This window comes from Ictalurus furcatus, chromosome 2, assembly GCF_023375685.1.
Source record: "Ictalurus furcatus strain D&B chromosome 2, Billie_1.0, whole genome shotgun sequence".
In the NCBI taxonomy this organism is placed as follows: Eukaryota; Metazoa; Chordata; class Actinopteri; order Siluriformes; family Ictaluridae; genus Ictalurus; species Ictalurus furcatus.
In genome coordinates this window covers 19,042,398-19,056,655 of record NC_071256.1, presented here as the reverse complement: position 1 = coordinate 19,056,655, position 14,258 = coordinate 19,042,398, and the positions used below count along the sequence as shown (strand labels likewise).

Genomic DNA, 14,258 nt, shown 5'->3' with positions numbered 1-14,258 from the left:
TATATATTCAATTTAGTCCCGCCCCCTTTTACAATTTCACCATGTTATAGCTGCTGTGGTTTTATTTATTTATTTATTTATTTATTTATTTATTTATTTATTTTTAAAAATTGTTTGTTGTTTATTTATTCTTGTTTTCTGTTTTGCTTTTTTGCACTCGGGTCACAAAATAGGGCTTAAAAATTGGTGCATTTATATTTATTATACTTCATATTATATATATTTTTTTTTTCACAATTTGTTTTTTGTTTTGTATTTGGCACACAAAAATAAGGCTCAGTAATATTTATATTTATATTATTTACATTATACATTCCTTTGCTTAATTTTTCCCCCCCTTTTCATTTTGTGAAATGTTTGGATACAACACAGGTTACTTAACACAACAAGTATAATATGTACAGTTCTATTTAATATATTATTTATATTTATATTTAATTTATTCATATTATTTTTATTTGCTTTTGCTCATTATTTCATTTTAATTTTGTAAAATATCTTGATGCCATCGCCGGGAAAATACCGTATAACGCTGTGGTCTCATGCACAAAAATAGGGCCCAATAATATCTGTATTTAATCTATTATTCTATTTTATTTATTTTGTTTTATTTGTTTTTGTTGTTTTTTTTATATTCTAAAATATTTGGATGCTGATCAGGTTTTGAAGGTAGCATGTGATGTGATGGACGTGTGATAAATTGTCTCACACCTTCATTTATCTCCTTTTCCAAAAACCTTTACATGCCATCTCAAGCATCTCTTCTTTCTCTCTTTATCACATCTCTCTCTCTCTCCCTCTCTCTGTCGCTTTGTCTCTCTCTGTCTCTCTGTCTCTCATTCCCATCACAGACAAGGAGAAAAGACAAAGGAGTGTCAGTGACAAATGCAGATTTCATGTGATGCTAATAATATCCCAGGCAGATTTTTCATCTTTGCTTGACACGACATCTGATTTCGGTCAGTCGTTAGGTGTCCAATGGTTCATTAATTCCTCCTTTTTTTGGCTCTGCAAATGACCTTCATACATTACTTTCAACATTAATATCAGCAAGACTGAAAGAACAGATATTTCTTTATATCACTAACCTCATAACCTTGTGTGTGTGTGTGTGTGTGTGTGTGTGTGTGTGGTAGGTACATGATGAACGTGACGTGGGACGGCCGGGATTTGTCCTTCACCGAGGATGGCTATCAGGAGAATCCCAAACTGGTCGTCATCGTCCTGAACAAGGACCGTGAATGGGAGAAGGTAGGGTTTTATTTAATCAATAATTCCTTTTTATTAATTACAATTTTTCTATATGCTAAACTCCTGAGAGATTCTGTTTATTAAGAAAAAAACTAGTATATATACATTATTTGAAAAAAAGGGTTCTCCACTGGATAATCGCAGGTTCTTAGCGTCCAGAAAAATGACGCTTTCTGATCGGAAAACACCTAGAACCTTTAAGGAGTCCTCTAGAGGCCAAACAAAGAACTTCTAAGAAACCTACATTTATATAGTTCTTTATATAGAGCAAGTCCTTAATACCTTAAATCACATTCTCATACATACAAACCCTTGTGTGTGTGTGTGTATGTGAGTGTGTCATCTGGACGATTTGATTGTTCCTCATGCTTCTCAGTTCTATTTTTAGCTCTTTACAGAAAGCACAGCTTAGAAGAATAATTGGAATGTGGAGCAACAATAGGAGCGATTGATTTACACTGTCTGGACCGCAGTTCGGTCAATATCAGTAGGAGGCCTAATTGGAATGATCAGACCTTTACTGAGAAACCTGGGCTCTTATGATGACCATGGTTTCACACATCCGTTATCTGAGAGGTCTACCACTTCGTCACGGACCGATAAGATCGTAGCGACTGTAGGAGCCATTATACCACGGACATTCATTTTCACTGTCGCTGGGACCTCGCCACTTCTGGATCGTTAAAATTTGCAGTGGTCACACTAATTATTTGTCATTGGATTTGTTCTATAGAGGCATAAAGTGTGTAAATTAGACCCGGGAGCTTTAGGTCTTATTTGTATGAAAGCATTCCTTTTTTAAGACGCAAATGTTTGCTTGGACTTAGTTTGAGGTATGTAACGCTTTCTAAAGGCCAGCGGAAACTGCAGCTGCATTCCAGAGGTATTGATTAGCCGGATTATTTGAGGTTAGTTACCACTGCAGATAACTAGCATGGAGAAACAAGAGCAGGATGGTGACAATTAACCATCACAAGTTCACTACTTTAAACATCATCATCCATTTTATTTTACAGCAGCGAAATAGTAAAGTGAATTATTGAGCATGTGGAAGTGTAATGTAGTATTAAAAAGCCGATATGTTGCTAGAGTGAGATCAGGTTTTTTTACATTTTGTCTACGTTTATGTTTTGTCACCTTGGTCCTGAAATGCACCATTAAACCCATCTTAGCTTATAATAACTCCATTTTTTGTTGTGACGTTTTGTCACAACTGCTTTAACAGGTGTTCACTATATTTATCAATTGCTGTTATTTCAATCATTTACAGGTCATTTTAACGTAGACCGCCTGAGGATGTCTCGGGTAGGTTGGTTCCCACTGGGGTTCGCCCATTCTTGCGTTTTTAAAAATGTTCTTATGTGTTTTTTCCGTACAAGACAACTTGGCAAGAATGTTCTTTCCAGAAATGAAACCTTTTTGGTTCCAACAAACAACCATAAATACCCCAAAAACAGGAAACAGGAAGTAAAACTCAAGTGTCCCTGAGTTTGAGAAACCAGTAAAAGTTCTATATAAAATCCTACCACAGTATGTTTTCATATAATAAAGGATACCAAGGAGGTTAAGCATTCTTTGTTATCCAATGAACCCTCAAAATACCCTTGAACAACATTTTTCCCCCTAAGAGTGTACCAAGCAGATCACACACTTAAAGAAAGAAAAGAGTTTATCAAATTGTACTTTTAGGATTCAATGGAGAATTAAGGCATCTTTGCTTCCAACAAGTGTTTACTGATAGGAAAACACTGCTATAGTTTTACACATTTCAAAGTCAAAAAATATAAAACAGCACAATCTCATGACTTAGCCTGCATTTGTGTTATGATCATGAAAATATCATTTTAAATACAGGGGATCCCTCCTACTAGCAGTACAGATAAGTGGTATTTACAAAGATGTATGAAATATTTGAAGCCAAGACCATTATATTCAGCCCAAGCAGAACATAAGCGTTATGTTACATCTGTCTTTAGCCAGTCCGATCTCGCTGCATCTAGAGCGCTACAGATTCTCTATACATGACTGCATTGTTCCATCATTTTTTCATCCTCTCGCTTTTTACTACCACAATACTCATCGTCTTGCTCTTTGACTTTCCGCCTGTCTCCCAGCCTGTGGCTATCTCTTGAACTTTAAACCTCCTCTTGTTTAGTTGCTTCAGATGAGCTTATTAAAAGGACAGCTATAAAGATCAAGCTGTTTTTTGATACCAAATTAAATCTGCATGAAGGTAATTACATTCATTAAATCTTTGTCAAGTCACCACCTGTCGATGTTTATTGAAAGAACGGACGCTGGGTGAGGAGTAGCTTCATAGATTTCCTTCCAACACTCCAAAAACAAAGACTTTATCCTAAATGTAGTCGATTGCCCATGACGTGTTTGGAGCTTTGAGGCTAATGTCGTGAACCCAGTAGTGAAGTAATTTCTTTACAAAAACAATTCTTTCATCAACATGATGCACCATTTTCACCTTGGATAACACTTTTCTGCGTTACCCACAATGCTGTGTGATTACCTGTTTATAGCAGTGCAGTGGGATTTAGCCCTCGCTTCATCTCTACCTAAATAGAGCGATGCAGCGGCACTTTAATCCTTCAGTCTGTCCAGCTCTCTCACCTCCTCATCTGTACACTCTTCTCAAACAAATAAGCTTCCAAAGCTTCACCTTCCACTCAAATGCCATAACCATCAATGGTATCACACGTGCAACTCAGCATCCTATAGCTGCATTACATTCTGGGACTTTGAGTCCAGTGTTTGCACCAACATCTCCACTGCTTCTACACAGGAAGTTTCATTAATATCATATTGAATGTGGCTCTCGAAAATCAAAATTAGTGAGAAAAGAAACTCTTTTGTTTTCAGGAGCTAAGAGTGAAACCTGAACGTGGCAGTCCATCCTCAGCTCTGTAGGAGTCACGCTGCCTGAGGAGGATCAGCTCTGTGACAGATGCAGAGATTTTCTGAATGTAATAGGAGTGTAATGCGGCTTGGCACTGCGCTGTGTTGATATTAATCTGACAAAACCGATTCATCAGTGATGAAGCTCTGGGTGGAGGAAAAAAAAAATTACTCAACTCTCCATGAAGGGCATCGCTCTGTTAATGCTGAGCTAATGCTGCATACATCAACACACATCACCAGAGTGGGAAACTCATCGCATTTTTGGATTTCAAATTATATGGACCCCATCAGTACAGATTTATTTCACAAACACAATTATTTGAATTATTCACCTTGTTATTTAAATAATATTTCGCCTATTAATTACAGCCATAGAGCTTTTTTGAAATCGTCATTCGCCTTCTTGGTTATGAGAAACAAACTGGGATGTAGGAAACTAAAAGCAGGAAGTAAAACAGTGCACACTCAGGGTGTGTTTGAGTGGAACCCTGGTTTGCCTTGTAAACTCTACTGAGAAAGTTATTCGACTCTGAATCGACTCACCTGCAGGAAGTGAATCAGATATGTGATATGTTTTGGGTTGCCGCATTAATTAATTAATTAATTTATTTTTGCGAACTGCTAAAGTGAGCCATAAGACACAAACTGACGAAGCGTGTGAACCAACGAAACAAACAAGAAGAGTAACTAATTATTTTTAAAATCATCTAATCATTTATTGAGCTCTGGCTCCATGTTCTCCGTGCTTGGGTGATTTTTGTGATTTCTACGCAGACTTAGTAAAGGTTTGTTTAACTTTTTCAGTCACTGTATTTCTAAACAATAAATTTACAAGGAGGTTTTTAGCCCTAAGCGACCTTCAGACAATTGTTTTTCTTTGATTTTTTTTTTTTTTGGTTCACTGAATTATGTGCAGTGTGAAATTTATCTAAATCAAACAGCAAATCAACCAAAACAAACTTTTACTCTGATTCAGACTCAGCAAACAGACTAATACATGTGAAAGCTTCTCTGTAGAACTTGTGAACAGTTCACAGAGGAACCGTAGAACACAGCTGGGTTTATTAATCCATTAAATTTGTCATTAGATGCAATTTGACATTTTATCACATTTCATAACTTTCATAAAATAGCATTTTGGTCGGAAAAAGACGAAGTTACAATGTTTCCGTGGTTACAGGAATACCTCTGATTGGTGGGTTTTGCTTAAGGATCGTGTTTTTTTGTAGTATTTAATCAAGAATTTGGCAATTAAACAAAAAAAATACCACCATGACACCATGGGTGTTAAGTTCTTTGTTCGATACCAGTCACAGAACCAGAATTTGAAGTCTGCACTGGCTGATTTCCTTTTGTCCATGCTCGGGAAGAAGTCACACCGACACCATCGTTCAGTGAAAGCTTCTTAGTTTAATGATAAAGGAAGCATAGTATATATACACACAGAAATATTGATTAAAAATGATAAATGTCAATTGGAACAGGTCACAGATAACATCAAAACATCTATTACAGTACATATGTTCAAGTGATATAACAACTAAAGACCCCTAGTCTACCAGATAATAAGAGAAGAAGAAGAACTGAGAGAGAGAGAGAGAGAGAGAGAGAGAGAGAGAGAGAGAGAGAGAGAGAGGACAAAAGGCGGGATGATTAGGAATGCTCAAAACAACACATACCAAGAACACAAAACAATTTGGTTCTGGTACATCGTCACACAAACTAGAGCCCTTCAGAACTGAGACACAGAGATCATGCCTGAAACTCATCAATGGGTTAATATCAGATGATATTAGCAGCAGATTAGGAGCAGCGTTTTGCCAGAAGTTGTGAAAGACGTCATAAAAGTTTACGAGCATTTGAATTCAAAATGTTGTTTTCCTGCCCGTATAAAAGCTAAAAAAAAGTATGAAACAGTCCAATGTCTTTTAAAAATACCTCAGTCTCTTTTTTGTGCAGATAATGACAGCTTGCCGAAAAGCACATTTGCGTAAATGTTAGTCATTATTACAAAAGCGGGCGTTCGCGTTCCCCGCCGAACACGAGCTTCACATTTCATAAACATCTGTTGTGTCACGTTCATTAAAAACGACAAAGTAGATCTGATGCAAATGGTGAACACACAAAGAGAAGCGATTAGCTTAGCCCTTCTGCTGGATTCAGGCTCTCCGTTTTCATAAATGTCTGAGTGTCATGCGAACACAGCGGCCGGCTAATTGATTTATTTTTGCTTCCAGACACGGCTTTGGTGGAACGAGTGTGCTGTGTGTGGTGTAGTAGATTAATCGTAGAGGCTGGTGTGATGAAGTGGAGTTACTGTTACCACCATGAAGTGGATTATTTTCCTCTAACAGATCATCCTAAAGTGTTTTATTCCTCTTATAACACGGCAATTTGCCAGTGATTACAAGTTTGATTTATTAAAGAACAAGTCATACTTTTAATTCGTTTCTTGTTGTGGAACCTCTGTGAAACGAGTTCCTGTTAACGCTAAACAAAAAATGTAGTTTGTCGTTACTGAGAAAGCTCAAAGCACTGAAGAGTGTCAGAAAACCGAAAGCCAATTAAACACCGTTCAAAAATGTGTTTATTTGAAGCATAACTTTGCATAACATTTAACAGTTAGTTACTTCTGGGGTTCGAATACCGCTGTGCGCAATACGACCATAAACCTCTACGACTTTCCAGGACTGATACTGTACTCTAAAACACTTATAATGCTGCATACATGCCTTAAACATGCAATCACATGTTATTAATTTACAATCACACACTTGGCAGCACCTTAATTACACATCAACCTCATGCCATATAATCCATTATGACTTAAAGTGCTCTGCAGGCCAATACTGCACTCTTGACTTCGCTCGACGGCTTCTTTTAACCTGCACCCGGAGCCCCTGATCTGAAAATAGCAGTTAATCATAGCGCTCGAGACGGCAGATATGATTGCAGTCTGTGAACTCCAAACGCTGCCTTGAACCTGGACTTAATCAAAAATGGAGTTTGCTCTTGGAATTTCATTATTGACAAAACTGCAGGACAGAGACACGCTGACCTGGACCCCGTAGGCTCCGGCACCGAAATAAATATTTATCTGTGAATCCTCGGGCTGATTGAGGACTCGGCTCGGGATGACGAGGAGATCCAGAGAGGTGTGACAGCTGAGCAAATAGACACAGACGTGTGGTTTTTTTTATCCATCTCTCTTGTTTTTTCTCACAGCGACACATATAAACTTCGACAGACACACACACAGACACACATAGACAATCTGCACTAAAGATGGTGGAATGCCCTAAGGACTGGCTTGGAGTGGCCAATCAGTTGTTGTCGGTGTGAAATGGATCGGTCTGGCATCTCGCTGGGTTGATGGCAGCCGCTACAAACCATGTGTCTCTGCCACCTGGACAAGTACTGCATCTCTGACATCCAACTGCTTTCCTACAGGCGAGAGAGAGACAGACAGACAGACAGACAAAAATGCTTTTAAAGTGCCCTCGTCAACTTGCCCTAGTTTTATCTAATGCCATTTACAAACAAACAGCAAAAAACATGGTTTAAACCACAGTACTCTTGAATTCTGGATTCTGATTGGCTGTTAAATTTTCTACTAAAACAACAACTCTTGACAATAATGGCTGCAATATCGCAGCAGCTCATTTACAAGAACTTGTACGGCAGATGCTTCACGTAAATGTGTAAAAAATAAACGTGTGCAATCGTTGATATGGTGAAGTTTTCTATTAAAGTTAACATTTATGTCTCCAATGCCAGAAAAGCTGTACATTATCTGACATCTTCAGTATGGAGGCATATTCAATAAACCGCTTTGCGGTTTCTTAGTAACTTGAAGTGACAAGCTGCGGAACAATCGTTTATAACCTGCCACAAATGTAAAAACATGAGAACAGAAACTATATTGTGTCTATCATGGACATTCCACATTGGCAATCATCATTGGCAAATGATGTAAAAGAGGAATAACAGGGCATGCTGTTATAGGAAAATAATCAACTTTTCACCTTGGAACAATTTACTCCGCGTTCCTTTTGCACTAAATCAATAAAATGAACGGACACAGAGATCAGTTCCAGATAATTCCTAGCATCTAGCTGTAATCACTACATGCGTCTCTGTGCGATGGAATATAAATATCTTGGCAAAAGGCCAGCTGTATAACATACGAAGCTAAACGCAGCAGTGGAGCCAAGTCCCGTTTCAGAGGACTGGAGGAGGCAGCGAGAAGAAAGGATGAGAGCTGATCATACTGTATTTATTACAGAATGTTCTATTTTCATATAAGGCTCTCTGGAAGTGCAAAGCCCTACAGGAACACAAAAGCGAGATGTAAATAAACGGACACGCTTATTATGGATTGGCTGAGTTTAGCGGGTCGTGTGAGTTTCCAGTAAAACTTCTGCTCAAACTTTTGTTTAGCAGTAAACATTCTTTCAAGATAGAATGCAGAGAATCACAGTTTATATGACAAACAAATATGTCTTAAATATATGTTGCCTCATGATAGCAAATATATGTTGCCTCCAGTTAGCTCATGATAGCCAGATGGCTAGCATTAGCAATGAAGATTATGAACATTTAAGAACATTTAAGGCTTTAAATCTTTCTCAGAAAGATTAGCTGGTTAGCATTAGTGAATATTATGAACATTTAATGACATGGCTTTAAAATTATTCTTAGAAATCCTGTCAAGTTTTCTCATTGTAGCTAGCTGTAGTTAGCATTAGCAGTAAAGATTGCAAACATTTAAAAGTATAGCTTTCAGTTTTTCTCAGAAACGCTGGCAGGTTAACTAATTTTAGCTAGCTAGTTAGCATAAGCAATGAGGACTATGAACATTTAAGGACATGGTTTTAAAATTTTCTCAGAAAAATCTGTCACGTTAGCTCATTTTAGGTAGCTAGCCATCATTAGCAATTACGATTATGGACATTTAAGAATATAGTTTTGAATGTTTCTCAGAAATACAGTCAGGTTAGCTTATTTAGTTAGATTGCTAGCTTTACCAGATTATTAACATACGGCCTAAATTCTTCTCAGAAATCCTGTCAGATTGATTCAATTCAGTGTTAGCACTACAAGATTAAACATTTTATGATACAAGACTAAATTTCTCTCGGATATCCTGTCAGGTTAGCTCATGATAGCTAGCTGGTTAGCATTTGCAGTGAACATTATAAGAAATCCTGTAAGGATATCTCATGCTCGCTAGCTTTCTAGCATAGGGGAATATAACCCTACAATCTCAGAATTGTCTCAGGTTAGTTTATTACATTTCATGTAAGCAGTGAAAATGAAATATTCATGATATGTGATTAAACGTATCAGAAATTCTGTCAGATTATCTCATTTTAGCTAGCTGGCTAGTGTTAACAGTGAAGATTAGGTATATTTAAGAATATGGCTTTAAAACCTTAGAAATTTTGTCAAGTTAGTTAATTGTTAGTGTTAGCAATGAATATTAAAAGTTTCAAGATACAAGGTCAGAAATCATGTCAGATTAGCTCATGGAAGCCACATGGCTAGCATTAGCAATGAAGATTAGCCTATATACTACATTAAGAATATAGCTTTAAAACTTACTTAGTTACCTTATGTTAGCTATATGGCTACCATTAGCAGCGAAGAATCTAAACACTTAAAACTATAGCCTTAAAATCTCAGAAATCCTGTCAGGTTGGCTTTTTATTTTTTTAAAGCTAACTTTAAAAAAAAAAAAAAAAAACAAGCTAATTTGAGAAATTTCTCTAATAAATCCTGTCAGGTAAACTTGTGATCGCTAGCATTAGCACCTCTAGAAATATATCCTCACAATCTCATAAATCCTGTCGGGTTTGTTTATTTTAGTTAGTGTCAATAGTGAAGATTATGATGATATTATAAAACAGGTCTACAAATTATTTTAGAAATCCTGTCAGGTTAGCTCATGGTAGTTAGCTGGCTAGCAGTAGCAAGTGATTGCAGTGAACATTTTAAATATTTAAAATAGAGATAATAATAATTAATTTAAAAGAATTCTGAAAGAAAAGCAAATAAAAACCTTATTCTCTCCATTTCAACAAGTTGTTTCACAGTAACTGGTCTCATGAACAGAAAAGACATTACTCTAATTAACATTAACACATGAACTAAATTCTGAAGATTAAAGTAAGATTTCTTAACTTATTGAATGTTATTAATTAATATTAACATTGACTGAATTCTAAAAAACCTCCTGTTAGTCTCACATTCACTCACCACAAACAAAAGCATTTCTATTTCATCACTGACATCAAACTGGTAATATATAATATAAACTTTTTTATATATTAACATTAACTGGATATACTACTCTACAAATATATTTTCTGTACAATATATACTTTTTTTGTCAACTCAGCTTCACTTAAATCTTTCATCAGTGTACTGGCCCTTTAATTCAGCTCAAGCTGCGCAGCAAAAAAATTATTTAGACTTGACGCCGAAACTCCCGCTTCACTGCTGCAGCCTCCGGTGTAAAATTTTTGCAGTGCAGAGATTACAGAGCTTACAAATTGCAGCTTTGTCATCATTCCACACAAGAGACATCATCTTCACACACAGCACCAAATCGATGTGTTTTCCCGCCCTCTTTTGATTGTCAGGATATAATCGACCCTGATCATCGGATGTTTTTAAACTATTATTTTAAACCGATTATTGGCCGATATATCGGTGCATCTCTAATTTAAAAATATAGCTTTAAAATCCTGTTTGCTCATGTTAGCTGACTAGTTAGCATTAGCATAAACAGATTAGCTCATGTTAGCTGACTGGTTAGCGTTAGCATGAAAATTCCATGATACATGACTAAAATTTCTCTCAGAAATCCTGTTATATTAGCTTATTTTAAAAGAGTATTGACATAGAAATTATGTCCGCATTTCTAAAAATTAGCGTAAGTTAGCTAGTCTAGCAAATTCTCTTCAGTGTTATAAATTGAAGAGCTTCATATAAACTCAATTTCTCACCCACGTTTCCATAAAAAAAATTATATTTCATTAAAATGTGGTATCACGGAAGAACGATGATGATCTCGGACAGTGTACTAAATTATTTGATTTAAAGCTGCCTATGCGTGAAGATGATTCTCTCAGGATGGTTAAGGCGTGACGCCCGAGTGACGCTCCCTGTGGTGTAATTATCGGTGTCAGCGTGAGGCATCCACCTCAGCAAACAAGGCGAGAAAAGGGCTAAGCTGCCTACTGCAGGTGTGACGCAAAAAAAAAAATTCTCAGCATGGGTGAGCCACCAAATAGGAGGATTAGTCACTAAAACAAGATATTTCCATCTGAGGAGGAGTGTAGAGAGGCAGCTGTGTCTGACAGAGCCATTTCTCTGAGTTGGAGAAACAAAATAATTACCAATAAAAATACATTATGTATCTCCAATGGGATCTTGGCATGTTTAGCATTGTTTAGTATACCGTATACCGTATATTGTTTAGTATACCGTATTATTAGTATACCACTAGGGCTTGATTGAGGAGGGTTATGAGGGCATGCTATACCCCTGGTTAAGAAATAAATTAAATTAGGTTTTTTTTTTAAATGTTTGACAACCTAATTTTGTATTAAAGAATTATTAATACCAAATGTCTGTGATAAATTATCTTCAGAAATAGCAACATGCTAAATTCAAACTTATAATGTCTGTAATCCCATTAGTAATTGTATCGTTAGCAGTTATGCTAGTAGGTTAGATTGCTAGGTACATCATTTTTTTAGTTCAGGAAAGTTTGTTTTCACGTGAAGGGTTTTTACAGTATGCTACACGTTGTAAGATAAATTCCCCTTTAAGGAAATCTGTTCAATCTGTGAGGCGTCCATTAAGAAATGTAAAAAGTGACATGTAATGAATTTGTGCAAGGCCATGTCTTCCCCCTGTTCAATTCTATTACCCCTCTTTTACACAATCTGTTTCCCTAGCCTGCGTGGTTGCATGGCTGCAAATCTCTTGTCTTTTGCAATTCAGTTCCCCTCCAGGAATCTTCAGTTAGGGTCATCAACGTCCATCTTGCCTCAGCTCTGAGGGGCCACTTGATATTCGGCCGTAAATCTGAGTATCGTTGATAGATTTTGATACAATTGTCAGACGCAGTAATGGAATGTCGGCCCTCTCGATCTAATCCCTCTATCTCGGTGACCTTGCTGAGACCTGCACTAAATTGGTCTGACTGCTAAGTCGTAGACTATGCTAGCAGGAAATAAGCTGCTTCGCCACTTGCAATATTCCCCCTTTACCAACAAGCAGGGAACAGAGAAGGCAGAGTGAACTGCTGTCACCTTGGAAAACTGCTCTCATTTTTCACTCCTGTATTCTTCTTCAATTTGGCCCCAGTACAAAAGTGGCCCGAGTTCTCTGACGCTTCTTTGTTCCGCTGCTCCCTTCAGTAATCATTTAAAATGTCAATCTGCTCGGTAGAACCTTGTTGATGCCATGGTGGGCGTCTAAGCTCTTTTAGAAAGCTTGTTCCTCTTTAATTTGGCCCAGCCTGAAATTGGCCCAAGGTTCTTTCTTTTGTTGCTCTCTTCATATCTCTCAGTCAGGGTTCATTAAACTGTTATAGCATCACTCGAGCTGCTCGGTAAAACCTTGTCCATGCCATGGTGGGCATTTAGATTAATTTAGAAGGCGTGTCTTTGATTTTCTGCTGTGTTCCTATTTAATTTGGCTCGGCCTGAAATTGGCCCGAGCTCCTTCATTTTGCTGCACTCTTTATATCGCTCAGTCAGGGTTCATTACGATGTCGTGGCATCACTCAAGCTGCTCTGTGGCACCTTGTCAGTGGCATTGTGCATATTGAAATCAGTGAATATACGTTGTTTGGGCTGATTATACTCCTGAAATTTGGCCCGAAATTGATTTCAGTTCCTGTCTTTCAATCAGAGATCATTAAAATGTTAGAGAATCTCTCAAGCTGCTCAGTAGCACCTTGCTGATTTCATGGTGAGTGTTTAGAGTCGTTTAGAAGGCTTGTCTTGTTTGGGCCGTTTGTACCTCATGATTTGATTTTCTGCTAATTTACCCCAGCCCAAAATTGGCCCAGTTCCTTCATTTTGCTGCATGCTTCATATCTCTCAGTCAGGGTTCTTTTAGATGTCATTGCATCATTAATGATGCTCCATGGCAGCTTGTCAATGTCACTGTGGGCATATAAATCAATTAGAGTGCATCTTTTTTGAGCTAATTATACTCTGCTATCAATGGCATGGTTGGTGCTTAAATTCTTCAGAAGGCTCATCTTGTTTGGGCCGATTATTGATTTCCTGCTATGTTGGCCTGGCCCAAATTGAGCCAAGCTACTTCATTTTGCTGAGCTTTTCAGGGTTCGTTAAGATGTGGTGGCATCACTCAAGGTGCTCTGTGGCACCTTGTCAATGGCATTGTGGGTATTCATATCAGTTAGACCATGCGTCTTGTTTGGACAGGAAGTAGTAGATTTAGTGCCGTTGGTGATTTTCAACCTCCTGTATTCCTCTTTAATTTAGTCTGGGCCTAAATTTTTTTTCCCTACCCCCTTATAACTCTCAATCAGAGCTCATTAAAATGATGTAGCATCCCTGGAGCTGCACTGAGGCACCTTGTGGATGTGTGAATCCATTAGAAGGCTTGTCTTGTTTGGGTCGAATAGATGCTGTGATGCTTTGGTCGGCACTTCTTTCTTTTGCTTCTCCCCTCATATTGTTCATTTCAGAGATGTTTTGGCACCAGTCATGCTGTTCCATGTCACCTTGCCGTAACATGGTGGGCGTTTAAAATGGAAAGAAAGCTTGTCTTGATTGGGCCAATTATGCTTCAGGAAGCAGTAGAGGTGTCGCTTTAATTATGTACTCCTGTATTCTTGGTCAATTTGGCCCAGACTGAAATTATTTTCACTATTTCTGTCAGATCTCTCAGTCAGAGATCATTAAATTGTTGTGGAATTGCTTGAGCTGTTCAGTAGAAACTTGTAGATGGCTCTGTGGGAATTTAAATCCTATGGAAGCTTTGTGGAGTTTGGCCTGATAACATCTGAGGAAGTAGCAGAATTGATGCTTTGATTTTCCACTCCAGTG

At 37.6% G+C, this 14,258-nt stretch overlaps 1 protein-coding gene across 1 annotated transcript in view; it reads left to right on the top strand.

Moving 5' to 3' along the window:
* Positions 1 to 14,258, top strand: part of grin2aa (glutamate receptor, ionotropic, N-methyl D-aspartate 2A, a) — a 66,510-nt gene that overhangs the window by 18,074 nt on the left and 34,178 nt on the right. Inside the window, exon 2 of the mRNA XM_053640556.1 lies at positions 1,137 to 1,251. Coding sequence (XP_053496531.1) covers positions 1,137 to 1,251 — 115 coding nt within the window. The remainder of the gene's footprint in view (positions 1 to 1,136; positions 1,252 to 14,258) is intronic.